The sequence below is a fragment of the Macrotis lagotis genome, chromosome 7 (assembly GCF_037893015.1).
Source record: "Macrotis lagotis isolate mMagLag1 chromosome 7, bilby.v1.9.chrom.fasta, whole genome shotgun sequence".
NCBI classification, from domain to species: Eukaryota; Metazoa; Chordata; class Mammalia; order Peramelemorphia; family Peramelidae; genus Macrotis; species Macrotis lagotis.
This window is the reverse complement of record NC_133664.1, coordinates 6,641,360-6,659,849: the sequence shown is the minus strand read 5'-3', so window position 1 is coordinate 6,659,849 and position 18,490 is coordinate 6,641,360. Positions and strand designations below refer to the sequence as shown.

The 18,490-nt window shown below is 43.1% G+C and overlaps 1 protein-coding gene across 2 annotated transcripts in view; it reads left to right on the top strand.

Annotated features, from left to right (window-relative positions):
• The window catches only part of DGKB (diacylglycerol kinase beta), a 556,198-nt gene that overhangs the window by 71,084 nt on the left and 466,624 nt on the right, over nucleotides 1-18,490 (top strand). The window contains exons 3-4 of one of the 2 annotated variants that reach the window (XM_074195404.1): nucleotides 1,742-1,762; nucleotides 8,241-8,394. In XM_074195404.1, the coding sequence (XP_074051505.1) occupies nucleotides 1,742-1,762; nucleotides 8,241-8,394 (175 nt within the window). The remainder of the gene's footprint in view (nucleotides 1-1,741; nucleotides 1,763-8,240; nucleotides 8,395-18,490) is intronic. The other variant, XM_074195405.1, reaches the window with a different exon arrangement.

The window sequence follows — 18,490 nt, the reverse complement described above, 5'->3', positions numbered from 1 at the left end:
ACTTGTGATTTTATCCTCATAGGGAACTCTCAGGGGAGAATTTCTTTTGTCAGAGCAGATCAGCATCTGATTGGCTATTTAGGTTATAAGAGTTGTTTGAGGACCCTATCCAAAGTCACTTAACTAGTATGGGTTATAGAAATGACTGGAACTGACATACTGTTCAAGGATAGCCACCTACACTGCCTTACTATGTAGATCAAATCAATGTAATTACAGAAAGTTAGTGATTCAAAGATGTTTTGACAAAAAAGGTAACTGATAATATTTCCAGCCAATATTGTCAGACTATACACAATATTCCAACAGTGTTACAAATGTTATGATGGGAGGAGGGGGAAAAGGAAAGAAAAATAAAAAAGGAGAGAACCAGGAAGAAACCAAGAAAAAGAAAGAAGAGGAAGAGAGAGAAAGGAGGAAAGGGGGAAAAGGGGGTTTTGACTGAAAGGTTAGAAGGAGGGAGAGAAAGAGGCAGAGGGAGAGACACAAACAGATAGGAAGAGAAAGAAGGAGAGGGAGAGATGGAGGGGGGAGGGAAGGAATGAGATCATCATGGCAAGCACTGAAATCAGTCCTCCCCAAATTAAATATCAGAATTGGAGAAGACTCTTCAATATCATTTCTAGTATTGTGCTCTAAGACCCTCCTGTAATCTAATCCCAGAGACTTGCTTTAAAGATATTTAGATTGTTTTTAAGACTAAAGAGTGTGTTGGGGGAACTTCTAATTATTCTTGATACATATATATATATATATATGTATATATATATATATATACATATATATATATATATGTATGTATACTTTCTTTTTGATGAATGAGAACTACAATTTCTTGTTGTGAAATCCTGGATATTTTAGAGTAAATCACAGATAAATATTTATTGTTCATTTCCCCCACCATGCTGCTCCCCATTATCTTGTGCAAGGAGGTTAACCTCATTTATTTGTTCTTCCAAACTCATTCATTTCCTTTCACCCTGTGTTTGTAGTCACTTTCCCATTGGTCTCTTTGTATATGGAAACTCCTGTCATTCCATGAGTGCCTTTGATCATGGCTGCCCTTTTGCTTACTTCATGTCTGGAAGGCCTTCCCAGTCCAATTCAAGAGTTTCAAATTTTATTTTTCAAGATGCCTCCTAAAAGTCTTAAACTAGGGATGACTAGGTGGTGCAGTGAATAGAGCAACGGCCTTGGAGTCAGGGGTACCTGGGTTCAAATCTGACCTCAGACACTTAATAATTACCTAGCTGTGTGGCCTTGGGCAAGCCACTTAACCCCATTGCCTTGAAAAACCTAAAAAAAAAAAAATCTTAAACTAGATGAAATCTGGAATTTCTCTATGTCTTACATTCTCATTTTACATTATGCTAATTGGGGTCATTGTTTTCAGTTTTATGTCATTTATGGGTGCATGTGCAGACATGTATGTGTATGCAAGTGTGTACACACATATAACTGGTCTCTCTTACTAGATTGAAAACTTGTAAGAGGAGGTTTTGTATCTTATTTATCTTTGTTTCTCCCTATGCCAGAAGTTTGTGGAGTTGAATTAAAAGTCAAATCCATGGATCATTGATTTTAGAGTTCATTCCTTTAAAAATGGATTATTTGAAATTTTTCATAATTTTTCTTTAAAAGCCTATCTTAAAGTTAAACCTTCAATGTAACAATTTTGGTCCCCAAACAAGATCAAATGCATGAAATTAACCTGTTTTCTCTTTTCTTCCATGCACTACAGAAACAAGACATTCTTAATCAAGTAAGACCTTTTCCTCTTTTTTCTTTCTTTCTTTTAACAATCATGTCTGTTTTACCCATGATGGATGTGAACAGTGATTTTTCTCATGTGCATCATTGAGTTCATCCCCATCACCATAAAGCTAATATAGGCAGGGCACCCACTATCTTGGGTATCTGGTGATGGAAATGCTATGCAGCTAGAGTAAGGGACTGTCTTGATGGTGACCTGTTGGACAATTATTGAACCATCCCCTACCTAAAATCTCTCTCTTCTAGACTAGGATTTTTTATCAGCTGCAGAAACTCCATTCTACTCCTAGAGTTGGGACTTTTCATGGAGAGCTGGGCTGTCTTTTCTATTTTTTTCTATTTTTTTCCTTTATCATATTTTTTTCTTTAAAAACCTACCTTTAACGTTAAACATTCAGTGAAACAATTTGTTCCAGAACAAGGTAAAATGCATGAAATTAGCATGTCTGTTTTCTCTCTTCTTCCATGCACCATAGAAACAAGATATTCTTAACCAAGTTAGGCATTTTCTGTAAGGCCATAAGGAAAGAGGAATTATCTGAGTGATTAGAATCTCCTTGATCCCTCTTACTTAGTGAATTGATGCCAGTGAGGCCGGAGAAACATGAGTTAGGGGTTGGTGGGGGATGGAGAGTGAAGCACCAATGAACTCACTAGCGGTCTCACGGATGCAGGGACTTGTCTGCGAAGACGTCCTACCAATTTCAGTAGGGTTTCCCTCTGGCTCTAGGAGAATGGAGCAGGGCCCGGGGAGGCCAGCACCGGGGCCCGGGGAGGCCAGCCCCCGCATCCCCTGGGGAGGCCGTACCCGCACCCCCCGGGGAGGCCAGCACCGGGGCCCGGGGAGGCCAGCGCCCGCACCCCCCGGGGAGGCCAGCCCCCGCACCCCCCGGGGAGGCCAGCCCCCGCACCCCCCGGGGAGGCCAGCACCGGGGCCCGGGGAGGCCAGCCCCCGCAGCCCCCGGGGAGGCCAGCCCCCGCACCCCCCGGGGAGGCCAGCACCGGGGCCCGGGGAGGCCAGCCCCCGCAGCCCCCGGGGAGGCCAGCCCCCGCACCCCCCGGGCCAGCCCCGGGGCCGGGCACACCCCTGGCAGTCCCGGAGGCGGAGGGGCTTCTGCGGTGTCCCCAGCTCCTCGGTGCGGACAGGGGGCTCCCCCGGGGGAGACGGCGCGAGGAGGCCGGGGCTCGGCCCGGGGCAGAGCGCGGACAGCGCGGGGCCCCCCGTGCCCGGGGCCACCAGCCCCCGAGAGCGCCGCCGCCTTGTTTCCCGCGGGAGCGCGGGGCCCGTGGGGGCCGCGGGTCAGCCTGTGGCCGTCTCGGCCCCTGTGGGTGTCGGGGTGCCTCGGCTGCCCCCCGACTTCAGGATTCACACCTCCTTAACTCTGCGGGAAGTCCGGGCTGGGGGGCGGGGAAGAGGCCTCGGATGGGGCCGCGGTCGGGGTCAAGGCCAAGGGGCCGCAAGGAGGGGGTCAGAGGCCGTCCCCCGCCCTCCGAGGGCCCCGCCCCCTGCGGGGGGGCGGGGTCCTTCCTTCTCACCTCAGAGTTCAAGTCCACGTGCCAGGCTGAAGGCGGGAATGCGGGGCCGGGGGGAGGGGCGGGGCCGCGGGGAGGGGCGGGGCCGCGGGGAGGGGCGGGGCCGGGAGCATGCGTGTGCACGTGCCCAGGGTGGGGCGCAGGCGCAGCTCCGCCCCTTCCTGTCTTCATTCTGGGCCTTAGCCCCGCCCCCGCAGGCCTCACCACTTCCCTCTGGCACAGGCTCCGCCCCCCGGGGCCCAGGCGGCAGCGCGCGGCCACGAGGGGGCGCGCCGGGCCTTCGGGCCGCAGGCGGCGCCCCGGGGTGCGCTGGGCCGGCGGGGCTGGGGCCGGGCGGCAGGGCCGGGCTGGGCTCGGGGCGGCGGGTCGGGGCCGGGCTGGGCTCTGGGCTCCGGGCGGCGGGGCCGGGCTGGGCTCTGGGCGGCGGGGCCGGGCTGGGCTCGGGGCTGCGGGTCGGGGCCGGGCTGGGCTCGGGGCGGCGGGTCGGGGCGGGTCGGGGCGGGTCGGGGCCGGGCTGGGCTCACGGCGGTGGGGCCGGGCGGCGGGGCCGGGGCCGGGCGGCGGGTCGGGCTGGGCTCGGGGCTGCGGGTCGGGGCCGGGCTGGGCTCCGGGCCCGGGGCCCGCCCCTCCCGCCGCCGCGCTGCCCGGGCCGCGGCCTCCCGGCCGGCCCGCTGCGGCAGCCCCGGGCGCCCCGGCCCCCGCACTGAGGATCCCCGGCCCGAGGGGCCCCCGCGGCTCCGGGGCGGCAGCCGGGCGGCGCAGGCAGCCGCGGGCCATGGCGGGCCCCGGCCGGGCTCCCCGGGCCGCCGCCGTCCGGCCCTTCCCGGGCTGACCCCCAGCGGCCTGCGGGCCGGCCTGGGCAGGAAGGCCGACCCCCCGCTGTGCTCGGGCCGCATGGCCGCGTCAAGGCCGCCGCGTGCGCCGAACCCGGGAAACCGCTGTCAGCGGACGAGTTCCCTTTCTGAAACCAAACTGTAGAGTTCACCCTCTGACATTTATTTTCTTCCAAAAAATCTGCCCTCCAGTGTCCGTTGGATCGCATTTTTGAAAAGTAAAGTACTAAGAGATGAGAACTCTTAAAAATTTCCCCATGAATGCCTCAGAGGACGTGCCTTCCTCCTCCATGACTCCTGGCGGGGCTGACTGGTCAGCGCCGTGCAGGTGGACGCCCGGCCTCTGCCCCGCTGGTCCTCACCAGGCCAGCCCCAGCAACATAGAATGCTTTGTGATACCCACTTCAGGGTCTGGAAGCCGAGAGGCAGGTAAAGGAGAGTACTGGAATGAGAAAGCAAACGGCACCATGATCCTTTTTTGTCCTCTGATCTAGCACACACTTGGTGCTTAATAAAGACCTACCTGTGGACTGATAGATGAGTGGGTTTTTTTTTTTGCTCAGGAAATGACATCTTCCAAGCCTAGTCTGGTTTTGAATCTTAGCAGTTCACCGCCGGGCTCCGGCGGCTACAATATTCCGCCCAGTAGGCTTCACAATGCCCCTTACTCATGGATCAAGAAGGAGAGATGAAAGAATGGAAGCCGATGACATCAAGAGGAAGGAGGCCCAAAGGAGATGAGTGGTAGATTTCCTTCCAGAGAAGTGGAGGGGCAGATTTGAACAACAGCTGCATGGATTCTTATCACTGGAGGAATTGCCCACACTCGTTGCCCATTGTCTAGGAGTACATTTATAAAACTAAAGCAGATAATGACACGGGATCTACTTGGTTCACGAAGATGATTTCTTCTGTAGCACCATGCAGAAATGTCCGAGTAGCAGCCAGAAGTTATTCAAACAATACCAGACGGATGAGTTTTATTTTAATTCACTTCTAAGCTACTTGGATGGACTGGGAAATGCTATATAAATGTGAGATGTTATGATTTCTCTAGTATTGACAGAGCCATCCACACAAAAAGCTCCAGATGGTCAGACTTAAATAACTGAGAATTAAGGCACGTGATCTGCAGTGGGGATGGACTTGGCAGCAGTCCCCAAGTCCTCCCTGCAGTCTCCCAGCTCTGCTCAGCCTCTCTTTTGTTTTCTCACTGAATAACTCATTCACAAGCCTGGGGCTGCTGCTTAGAACACATCTCAAAAGCAGATTGGACAAAATCTGTCATGTCCTGTTTATGTTTTTAAGCCACCTTTAGATTCTCAAAATCTAACCAAATGACAAATCAATCAACCAGCCAGCCTCATCTGAATCTTCTCGCCAACAGTTCTTACTGGAGTCATCTTCTTCAATTTAAGACCAAAATTTGTGCCAGCAGTGTTAGTGCCATATGGAGGCTGGAGAAAGTCCATGCCATCCTTGTCCTGGAGTGAAGAGTCACCCAACCAAACATAAGACTTTGATGAGTTTGGAGTTGGTGTTTGATGGGATATTGACTTTGCCTTGTGTCTACAGTGAAGAAAAGACGATCAGGGCATCATGACACCACTTGAGGTATTTTCATTAAAATAAAGTTTAATGGTAATGGATGAGTGCTGGAAGTTGTAGAAGAAACTGCTGAAGTTGGGAACCTATTCTCTAGATGACTGTGAGGATAGTGGTATCCCCAAAAGAAATATGGAAGTATGGAAGAAGAGTAAACTTGAGGGAAAGTAGGAAACAAGGAAGGAAGGAAAGAAGAAAAGAAAAAAATAAGGGAAGAATAAATATCTTAAATAGTATCTTATTTGATACAAAAATCCTATAATCATTTTAATTTTACAGTTGAAGAAACTGAGTCAGACACATTTGGTGGTGGTTGTTGATGTTATGTGACTTGCCTAGGGTCATGGAGCTAGTCAGTGTCTGAGATAAGATTAGAATTCAGCTCTTCCCTTCACCAGATTCAGTATTCTATCCATTTTTCCACTTAGTTACCTTCTGGTAGATGGGCTATTCAGGGAGGACTAGCATCTCTTGTGTGAGGGCTTGCTGAGTCCCTTTCAAGGCTGTCCATCTACTTTTGGTGTATGCTCAACAGTTAGTTCTCATCTATAGCTCCAAGAAGCTGAAGCATGAGCAGCAGCTTGGTAAAACCATCTCAGTAACTCAGGTTGAGAGTAATCAACAGGTCTCCAACCTGTTGGTGAGTTAGGGGGTGTCTGCCCCAAACATGTGAAGACTTCTTCCCATGTAATAGGTCCATGAAAACAATTTATACCCACAGTGCTGTGGAATACTTGGATTTTGGTCAGACACAGAAAGCACCAAGGTCATCCAGTGCATCCCAGTCCTTTGCCAATTGTCTGGATTTTTGTCTTGCCACCAGATTTCAGTGACTGGAAGGGACAGTGAGACTGACAACTTTGCACAACTCTACCTCATTTAAGTCCAATTCATGATTGAATTGGAGATATCTCCCTGTGATGTCTCTGGTCCTCTTCAAAAATGGAGGATGAACAACAACAATATGATCCTCCCTTCCCCACCTCAGCTTATGGTGGCTTCCTTTTCTTTCCCAAGAGTGTTTGAATAGGAAATAGGTAGCTGGTGGTACAATGGACAGAGCAGTAGGTATGGACTCAGGGTAATATGAGGCCAAATCTAGCCTCAAACCTTCTAACCGTGAGACCCTGACTAATCACTTCATCTCTGTCTTAGTGCCTTCTTCTGTAAAATGGCTATAAAACCAGCATCTACCTCCCAGGGCTACTGTGTGGATCAGATAGAATGTTACATGTGAAATGCTTTACAAATGTTAATGTGCTTTTTACCACTACTATTGTTGCTGCTGTGATCCAACCAAGGAGGAATTAAAAGTAACAAAGAAATATCGTTTAGGTGCCAAAGGTGATGGTGTATGTCATGTTTCCATAGCCAGACCATCGCACAGATCAGTTGGTCTACAACTACATTTGTTCATTTCAGCCACATCTGACTCTCTTTGACTTCATTTAGGGTTTTCTTGGCAAAATGGCAAAAAATACTGGTTTGCCATTTCCTTCTCCAAATGATTTATTAAGGTCCCTGCCAGGGACCAGACACTTTACACTTGTGAGGTAAGGAGAAAATAAAATCAGGCCTTTATTCTGGTGTGAAGACATTGGTGAGAACAGTATGGACTGAAAACACAGGAATACAGGGAAGAATTTCTAAATGAAAGATACCAAGAATTCACTGAAGAATAATAGGAAGGTTGACCACAAACTTAAGAAGTGTGTATATTGTTTGCATGCATTGATGCAGCATATTTGTGAGGAAAGTGACTTATGCATGTTGCATACATGTAGATATATGTATCTGCATATGTACAAAACCATCAAATGAACTATTTGCCCATTGGGATTTGTTTGACTTGCGTGGTTTAAGGATTTCAACCTTAGAGTTGATTATTTTCTCTGAAATTTCTTCTTTTCCTCAGAGATAGATGATTCCAATTTTAATTGTATGTAAACATTCTAGAATGTACTTAAAAGTCATCATAGACTCATCCTGTATTTTAAAAATTCTGTAAAAGATTGGATTTTACTATGGATAGTGGGCATTGATTAAATGGTGAGGATGGAGTTTGAAGGGAGGAAAATATGTCTCTGTCCAGTGATGGCTCAATGACACCATCAGAGCAGTCCTGAGAAATATCCTAGGGAAAACAGAATCCAGCCCTGCCACCTCCTACAGTGGAGTGACCTTAGGAAATCCAGTTAACCTCTAGGAGCTAGTTTCCTGACCTGTAAAATGAGAATAAAAATTCCATCACTTAATCTATCTCATAAGGATCATTGTGGTCAAATGTGATCATGTGTGTAATATATTCTGTGAGTCTAAAGTCTTGTAGAAATGTAACCTAACATCATCATCATCATCATCATCAATCATTGATCTTTATTATATAACTTGAACTGGAGCTATTATCAGGAGTAATGTAGTATTTCTAATGATAATCCCAGGAGCAAGCTACTAACTTTTGTATTTATCCTCTTAAAACCTTTTCTTCCATTGCAGACCATAGATTTTGAAGGTTTCAAGCTGTTTATGAAAACATTCCTGGAGGCTGACCTCCCTGAAGATTTCACTGCCCATCTCTTCATCTCCTTTGGCAACCAAGCCATTCATTCCAGCCCCTTGGTCAAAAGTAAACCTCCTCTCCTCTCCGGGGGTAAGCTCTTATTCCTGTTTTTGTTTTTTCTTGTATCTCTTCATCCCCTCTCTCCCATCCCTCCTACTGTAGGGAAAGGGCAAATTAGGGGATTGCAAGAAGCATCTCTTTCTGCATGAGGAAATCAGAGGGAGAAATATAGTTTGCAACAGCTTGCCTTTGGTAATGAGATACATGGTGGAGTCACCAAAGATTGTGTGGATATATGTGAAATGCCAGGTTTCTAGGAAGATTTTATAATTGGGCAAATGCAAGCCTTAATTAGATTCTTCACATTACTGAGAATCTCCCAAAAGCTTAGCTTTTTTCAACGATTGGCTAATATCTGTTCCAAGAGACATTTCTTTGGGATGATAGTGGATGCTGACCTTTCCACGTTCTGAAGTATAGTAAGTGCAACTAGATTGATTAGAGATATTATGAGGGAGATTTTTTAAATAATTAAGTCAATATTTCAAAATGCTTTCTTTTAGACAGGCATATTCCTGGGGTGGTCAGAGCTTATTCTGCTTTTGGGGCAGCATTTGCTTCATGAAGAAGCATCCAAGCTGAGCTTATCTTTCTAAAGTGATAATTTCTTAAACATCTAAAGAATTACCTTTACTTCTACACTCTCCTTGTAACATTAATAATAATCACATATGTTAATTTGATTTTGAAAACAGAAATTTAGGTGACCTTGTTTTATTACAAATTTAGGAAAATATTGGTTGCAATTCATTCAAAGACCTCTTACATTGCATTGAAATTTTAACAGTGACTACTCTAATTTCCTATTCAGGAATGAGTCCAACTTTTAGCTATAGAATATTTAAATATGGGTTGGCCATTATTACTTACCAACCTACCTCCACCATGAAAAACATGCAAATATCCACATATATACATACATACATACATATATATATATGTATGTATGTATATAGAGTCAGCTGAGTATGTGCATCCAAACCCTTGATGATGTTCAACAAAGATTTGCTTTATAAACTGTTACCTGTCATATGGCCTTCCTCTCTGACTGTCATCTGCCTGGAAAGGAGAATTCGATTATTGGACCCTTTTGTGTCTGATAGACCAGCCTTTTGCCTTATCCAGTCAGCAGGGGCCCCAAAGCCAGTTCCTCCATATCAGACCTCCACAGGACTACCTCCCCTGCTAGTACAATGTTTTTCCTCACTAAAATCTAGTCTTTTGAACAGAGAGACTTGTTTGCTTTTATAAGTACTCCCAGGGCTGACTAGAGTCTGGGACATGATAAGTGCCTCTTAAATGGTCTAATTAGCACAGTGTCTGTCTGACCCAAATCAAGTGTGCATGATAATTCTAAGGCAAAAAGAAAAAAGACTTGGCCCCTGCCTTCAATGATCTTACATTCTGTTGATTCAGTAATAAAAGATGCTCTAAGAAGTGAAAATATGAAAACTTTAAAAAGTCTTTTGAAACAATTTCAAGAGAGAGAAGGAGGCTGTTGTTGGAGGTAGCCACCAGAGTTGGGGGGCAGGGTAGCAGAAACTGTGTCAAGAGGAATCACATGAAATCAGGCAGGAAAGAAATGGGAGACATGTTCTAGAAGGTTTTAAAGTTAATGTTGAATCAATTATCAATTTTAACAGTTACCATATATCATAAGAACTAGGGATGTAGACAGAATTGTGTTTAAGGAATGTGAATTTGGTGGTGAAATAGAGAATGGATCACATAAGGTAGATACTGGAAACAGAGAGGCCAGTTCCAAGGTTACAGAAGTAGTCCAGGTGTGCGTGTAGACAAAATGTATGCAAGAGATGTTGTGCAGATAGAATCAGACAAAAGGAGACTTGGCAACTGATAGGATTTGGGGAGTGGGAAAATACATGAAAAGACCCCCCCTTTTGACTTGGAAGGGGAGAACTTGGGTGACTGGAAAGATGATGGGGTTCATCCGCTATTCACTTCCTTCCCCTGATTCCCTGTAATTGAAAATTCTTGAATCTTTATTCTAATTGACTTGGGGCACAATAAATGTTGTCCATAAATATTAACAGTGCTTTCCTTCCATTAATTATTTCCCAATTATTCTGCATATGAGTTGTTGGTACATATTTGTTGTAACTCCAATTAGATCATAAGCTCCTAAGGATTATCTTTGGTCTTCTTTTGTGTCCCCCATGCTTGGCACAGTAACCAGTAGGAATGACTAGGGCACTGGGTCATATGGGACTGTTGACTCCAAAATGCCCCCCTTTCAAGTTAAGCTCAGATATCTTTTTATTTTGTTAAACAGAAGGAACCTGATTTTCCAACCTGCCTCTTTCCTTATTAATAAATGACATAAACAGAATGAGGCCCGCAGGCTGACCCTAATATTTTGGTTTCTTATGGAAGCCAAACCTCAGAGATGAACAAAGTATCCTGTTGAGTCAAAACTTAACTCTAGAGAATAGTTTTGGGGTCGACTATACCTTCTGATACCCCCTGTTCAGAAATTGTGGGGCTGCTGTCTCCTTACTGGGAGCTGAGGAGAGGAAATAACAAGGGCCTATTATTGACGAGGCATTTTACAAATGTCATTACATTTGATCCTCATGAGAACTCTAGCAGGTAGGCACTGTTACTAGCCTCACTTTACAGTGGAGGAAGTTCAGGCAAACAGAGGTTGAATGACTTGCCTGAGTCTCAAAGTCCCTGTCTGAGATTGGGTTGGAACTCAGGTTTTCTTTACTCAAGGTCAGTGCTCTCCTCACATCCCACCCCCTGGATCTGTAATTCTCATGGAGGGAAGGATATGCTTCTTGGGATCTCTGGTAGTCCAGATTCATGGCTTATGTGGATTTGCTCCCACCTCCATTCCTCTGCCTCTGCTGGCCTTCATTTATGATGGAGGAAACCAGTGACTGTGAGAACCATGTCCTATGGCCTCATCAGGTTCAACCCACGAAGCTTGCTTCTAATTCCTAGTCCCTTGAGAAGTGGCCCTGGGGACTTTGGATGATAAATATCAGTAACAGTGATGGCCTGACATCATGGATGAAACCACAGAGTCATAGTAGACTGGAGGAGGGGGCTTGGCCTTTGGAATTGGCTCTCCTGTGATGGGAAATAATTAATGCATGTGGATTACCTATGCATTCATGTAAGCTTGCCAATAGATGGAGTTCAGTGTAAAATTAGAAGAAACAAATAACAAAGCCAGGTGGCCCCACCTTAAAGGGAATCAGTAAGGAATGCAATAACTGATCCGAACAGAGCTAGAGATGAGGGAAGAGCAGAGGGAAACATGGGAAATCTATGCTCATGGACCAGCTTTTATGATTAATGTCAGGCACATTCAGAGGAGGATGGTTTGCTTGCCTCCCCCCCTCCCTCTCTTTTTCAATTATAGCACAATTTGAATAATTTCCTTCTTTTAACAATAGAAAAAGAATTGTCATCAATCTTTACAAACATTGTTCTAAGACTAGAGTTCTTTTTGGCCTCTTTAATGCTCTTGTTGAATTATTATGGCTTAGACTCCTTGAAAACAGCCTCATTTTCACATTATGGAGTTAAGTAGGCCTTTTAGATTTAAATGATGTTAAAGACTTCTTGTAACCCTCTACCAAAGTTAGAGACACTTTATCAGATAATTCAATTATATTTTATTATCATGATGAATCATCTGAAATTGGTGGGCATTATTTTCAGAGGTAATAATGGGAGGTATGTTTGTGTGTGTGTGTGTGTGTGTGTGTGTGTGTGTGTGTGTGTGTCTAAAGTGAAGAGCTTGTTCTTCTGAAGTAGTGATTAAAATTTTTTTTAACCATGAAAATTGAGTAATAAGTTCATTAATTCTGTAATCTCTAGAATATTGCGACATGTCCAAAAAAAGATGCCTCTATGGCCTTTCTTTTCACTCTCTTATTAATCCCTTAAAATATGCCTCCTGACCTCTGACACTCCAAGGAAACAGTTATCTCCAAAGTTCCTAATATCCTTTCAATTGCCAAATCCTGTGGCCTTTCCTCAGGCCTCCTTTTTCTTGAATTCTCTGCAACATTTCACACTCTTGAGAACCCTCTTCATTCTCTGTTCATTATTTCCCAGTTTTTTACATATGACTTATTGGGACATATCTGTTGTAACTCTAATTAGATTGTAAACTCCTAAAGATCACCGTTTGTCTTTTTTGTTTCCCCCATGCTTGGCACAGTGACTACCATGTAGACAAAGCTTTAAAAAAGCTGACTGATTAAATATTTTAAAAATGTATTTTGAGAACAAATATGTTTCTGGAAAAGGAGCTTTGATCTTGTCATTTTTTAAGCATTGTCTTTCAAAATTTTGATATTTTAGGTGAATAAAATAATTGGCAAAGCATTTGTAGTTGTCATTTTCAATAATATCCAACTCTTCAGGACTCCAATTGGGGTTTTCTTGGCAGAGATGCTAGAATGGTTTGCTTCTCCAGCTCATCTTACAAATGAGGACTCGAGGCAAACAGGGTGAAGTGACTTGCCCAGGGTCGCACAGCTGGTAAATATCTGAGGCTGATTTGAATTCATGGCTATGAATCTTCCTGATTCCAGGTGGTCTCCTCCACTGCACAATCTAGCTGCCCCCTGCTAAAGACCACTCAGAGATTATTTATTATTGGGATGAGAATAAAAACCTAGCAGTCAGTGGCACTTTGTACCATCACTGCCAGGGGCCTTTGCAGTCAATGCTGAAGAGTTAGAGGGCATCTCTGCAGAATCACAGTTTGAAGGAACTTCAGAAAGCTTAGTCTAGTCCACACCAGAACTACTCTTTACTTCAACACACCTGACTAGTGGCCATCCAGCTGTAATTCCAAGCCTCCCAGGGAGGAGGAAGCCATTCCAGCTGGGACGAAGTTCTCCTGACCTTGATTATTCGTCCACCTTCTCTTAATTTTGACCTCTGTGGTTAAGGACAGCAGGAGTCTTCTTCCCCATCACTGCCTCTGACCCTTTATGTCCAAGAGGTAACCCTGTAATCCTTTCTGAGATTTTTTGACCAATTTAAGAAGGGACACAGGAATGGCAACTGATCCCCATCTTTTTTGTGACTAGTTGTTACATACGTGGAGGGGAGCATTGTTTTTCTCATATTCATAATGTCTGATGACTTTTTTCCCACTTTGCTCCTTCTCTCAGTTTGTTGTGATGCTATTCTAGTGACTTTTCATCCATCAACTTTCAATGAGTTTCTCTAAACATTTTAAAATCCATTAAGAAGAAGGTTTAGCTAGAATCACTGATGTCCATTATAAACAGAAGAATAGAACATTCATTTACTACATCAGAAATTTAATTATGTGAAAGATTTTGAAACTACTTTAGAAGAATATTATGAAATGTTTTCTAAGATGGAGCTGATAAGGTCAGGTCAGGGGTGCTATATATTTTGGCTCATCTACATTCCCAATCTCACCACCATCTTCTTTGGGCATGTGTATACTCAGGTATGGTCCCCCCGCCCCCACTACATTCCTGCTTTACCAAGGAGGGGGTCCTGATTGTCAAAGGCCAAATATGGGTGCTATTTGCTCTTTACTATATTGACAAGCTTTCAGGACAGGGTTTTTTCCTCCCACCCCTGACTCCTTAGGGAGTGCTTGTTCATTGTCTGGGGACCAACTAGGGTAAGTCTAGTTGAGTCATGATAACTATGGACTACCCATCAAGGAATGGGTTTCTTCACAAAAACCAAGGCCAGAAGGATTGTGACCTACATCAGAAGTAGTTAACAAACCTTGATAAAATCTTAGATCCCTAAAGTATTGAGTTTTCATATGCCTATAATACCTGTGTATATATGTTCACTTGTTTATAGATATTGCTATCACCATTTCCAGGATATGTGGTTTTATTAGGTGGGGACTCCTTCTACTAGGATGCCTGGCAACCCATCTACATCTTATGATCTTAGAGATTTGCCTGAGGTTTATATGGTTTAAGTGACTCATCCTCTAGGAAGTGCCATCTACTCTCACTCTTATCCTCATTCCCTCCCATTCTTATAATTTCTAGGTGATATAAACAAATAGGAATATAGGAAAACATTCTTCTCAGGCCATCAGCTATATAAAAATTCCTTTCCTCTCACTCAGTTTTTAACTCTGCAGTCTGACTTCTGACTTCTTTCTTTTTTTTGGCATGGCAATGGGATTAAGTGAGTTGCCCAAGGTTACACAGCTAGATTATTATTAAGTGTCTGAGATTGGATTTGAACTCATGTCCTCCTGACTCTAGGGCCAAAGCTCTATCCACTGTGCCATGTAACTGCCCCTGACCTATTCTTTAATTTGGAATTATGCTCTATCCATAATTACCAGTAATTTCCTAATTGCCTAATCTAATGACTTTTCTGGATTCTACTTGACTTCTCTGCAACTTCTGACCCTGGTGCTCACCCTCTTCTCCTTGAAATATCAAAAAGAGTCATTCAAGTATTTCTCGAGGCTTTCATAGAAATCTTTCTCTTTTGCTTTCCCTCCTACCTTTCTGGTCACTCCTCAGTCTTGTCTGCTGAATCTCCATCTAGGGCATGTCCATTAACTTGTGTTGTCAACCTAGTGTCTGTTCTGGATCCTCTTTTTACTTTCTACCATTTCATTTGGAGATGATATCAGTTTTCATAGATTCAATTGTTAGACATATATGCACCAATGATTCAGATTTATGCATTTATTTCCAGCCTTTCTTTTGACCTCTAGGTCTCTCATCATGAATAACTATTGGACAATTTGAACTGCATGCTTTGCAGACATCAAATCTGAACTCATTTTCTCCCTGTTACTTGGAGGTTACCACCATCCTCCCAAGTTACCTATGTTTTCAACCTGATTTTCTTCTTAATTCCTCATGGTATCTTCCCTCCCATACTCATTAGTTGTCAGGTCCTCTGTCCCTGCCACCATCCCAATGCATCTCATGACTACACTTTATTGCAGTAGCTAGCTGGTTATCCTAGCTTCATGTCTCTCCCCATTTCACTGTATCTTCTACTTGGTTGTCAAATTGGTCTTCCTAAAGCACAAGGTCATCTCTTCCCCACCCTTCCACACTCCCTATATTCCAAAGGCTCTGCATTGCCTCCAGGGTCCTTGTAAAATCATCCACTTGGCTTCCTTCCTACCTTTACAGTTTTCTTAGCTTCAACGTTCTCTATGGGTCAGTGATACTGTCTTCTTTACTGTTCCTTGACTAAGAATTCTCATCTCCTCATTAAATATTTTCACTGGCTATGCCCATGTCTGGAATTATCTTCTTTCTCATTGCTTCTTGCTTGTCACTTCCATTGTTTCCTTCAGCAAGATTCCTTCCCCAGTCTTCTTAACCTTAGAGCTTTCCCTCTGAGATGATTTCATATTTATCCCATCTATATCTTCATTTTACAGAGCTATTTGCATGTTGTTTCCCTTATGAAATTTTGAACTCTTTGAAAACAATGACTGCCTTTTCCTTTCCTTTGTATCTCCAGCACTTAGCATGGTGTCTGACCCATAGTTGGCATTCAGTAAATGATGACCAAATGATACCAAATAATCTAGAATCCTCTCTTGATTTGGATTTATTTTGTTTATTTGTAAAACCTAAATCATGAGTGTAGAACTGAGTCAGAATTTTGTGATAATCAACAAAGACAATATAAATGTTTCAGTAATTTTAGGCAACTAGTTTATTATTTTCTAGATAAATAAGTTACTTTTGACATCCTTCAGAATTTTTATTTTTAAGTAAATATGTTCCTTTCTTGCAATGTTTGTAGATTTGAGAAAATTACACAATTCTTGAGCATTTTATGTAAAGCACATAAACACATAACACATATTGGTTTATTTTTGGTGAATTCACTTCTGTTATTATCTTTTTTTTTGTTAGGTTTTTGCAAGGCAAACAGGGTTAAGTGGCCTGCCCAAGGCCACACAGCTAGGTAATTATTTTAGTGTCTGAGACCAGATTTCAACCCAGGTACTCCTGACTCCAGGGCTGGTGCTTTATCCACTATGTAAACTAGCTGCCCCTGTTATTATCTTTTGATAATAAATAAGCAAAGCCTTCTGTTAAGAGATGCAAAAACCTTGTCTGGGACTTTTGTTAGCCAAGATGAAGGCATAATCAATAAATCACAATAAATCTCACATATTAACTTCTAAACAACTATATAATAGCACCCTAAAACAAATCTATAATAGCATAACTAGAAAAATAAATGAGGTGAAATAATCTTTTAGCCCAAGAAACTTGAAAGATCACCAAGAAAGATCACTTGTATCACTCCAGGAAAAGGTAATGCATTCCAAACTTGAAGTGTCCCATTAAGCCAGGAGCAAGCCATACTTCCCAAATTCCAATGGACCAGGCAAACCCCAACACTAGGACCCCCCCAGGTGCCTTAGCATAGTTAGGAGAATGGGCAGACTCCAGTTCCAAGAAGCATCACGTGCTTCAGCTTAGCCCAGGCAAACACACGACCTCCAGAGGCCAGATAACCACATACTTCAGTGGAGTACCAGGAAAATACAGAAACACCCCACCAGCTTTACAATTTGCCAGACAGGAGCAAAAAAAACTCAACTTAGCACCAGATAAGATTTGAGATCCCCAAGTGTTCCAGCAGTATCAATCACCCCCCTCCACTACACCCTTTCAGCATAGCATCAGTCATGAGGGTTCTCAGAGCAAGTAAAAAGCCAGGGTCTACAGCCACTAGAATAAGAAGCCTGAGACAGTGACCTTTCTACTCAAATTTGAAAGAAAGGAAAAAGACTAAAAAAGACTTGCCAAAAAAACCCCAAAACAAATAAAACATCAATGAAAACAAAAGAATCTGACCATAGAAAGTTATTTTGCTTTCAGAGAAGATCTAGACACTAACCCAGAAGAGACACCAGTACAAAACACATAGGAGCAAAGTTCCAAACAAAAATGAGAAATCATCTCAAGATCAAAGAGAAATCAGAAAAAAAGATAAACAAAACCTTAAAAATCATGTTAAGAAAGGTAAAAGAAAAATGGGAAAATAAATGAAAATGATAAAAAAGAATTATGAAAAAGGAGTCAACAGCTTGGAAAAAGAAACTAATTGCTTAAAGGTAGATTGGACCAAATGGAATAGAAGATACAAAAATTCACTGAAGAAAAGAACATCTTACCAATATAATTGGTCAAATGTAAAGAGAAGAACAAAAGCTTATCTGAGGAAAACAACTCCTTTAAAGTCAAACTTGGGGGCGGCTAGGTGGCGTAGTAGATAAAGCACCAGCCTTGGAGTCAGGAGTACCTGGGTTCAAATCTGGTCTCAGACACTTAATAATTACCTAGTTGTGTGGTCTTGGGCAAGCCACTTAACCCCATTTGCCTTGCAAAAACCTAAAAAAAATAAAGTTAAAATTGGAAAAGTGGAAATTAATGACTCTATAAGACATCAAACAAATTTTTAAAAAATGAAAGTAAAAGAAAATGTAAAATATCTCATTGGGAAAACAACTTAATCTGCAAAATAGATCCAGGAGAGACAATGTCAGAATCATTGCACTATTTGAACATAACAACTATCATTGCACTATTTGAACATAAACAAAGGGAGGACCTGGACAACATCATTCAAGAAATTATCAAGAAAAACTGCCTCGATATCCTGGAACTAGAGGGCAAAATAGGCCCATTTAAAAAATTGATAGAATCCATTGATCTCCTCTGGAAAGAGATCCCAAAATAAAAACTCCTGGAAACATAGCCAAATTATAGAACTATCAGGTCAAAGAAAAAAATACTGAAAGTGATCAGAAAGAAACAATTCAAACACCAGAGAGTCACAATCAGAATTCTATAAGATTTAGCAACTGCAATTTTAAAGAATAGGAGGTAATGTAACATGATATTCCAGAAGGCAAAGGATCTAGGACTGCAAGCTAGAATCACTTACCTGGTAAAATTAAGTGTAATACTTCCAGGGGCAAAAAAATGGTCATTCAGCGAACTAGAAGAATTTCAGACTTTCAGAGGGAGAAGATCAGAATTGAACATAACAACAGCAAAAAATCCATTTTTAATATTAAGATCCAAGAGAAGCCAAAAAAAAGAGAAAGAGAAAAGAAAGCATAATGTGTTTG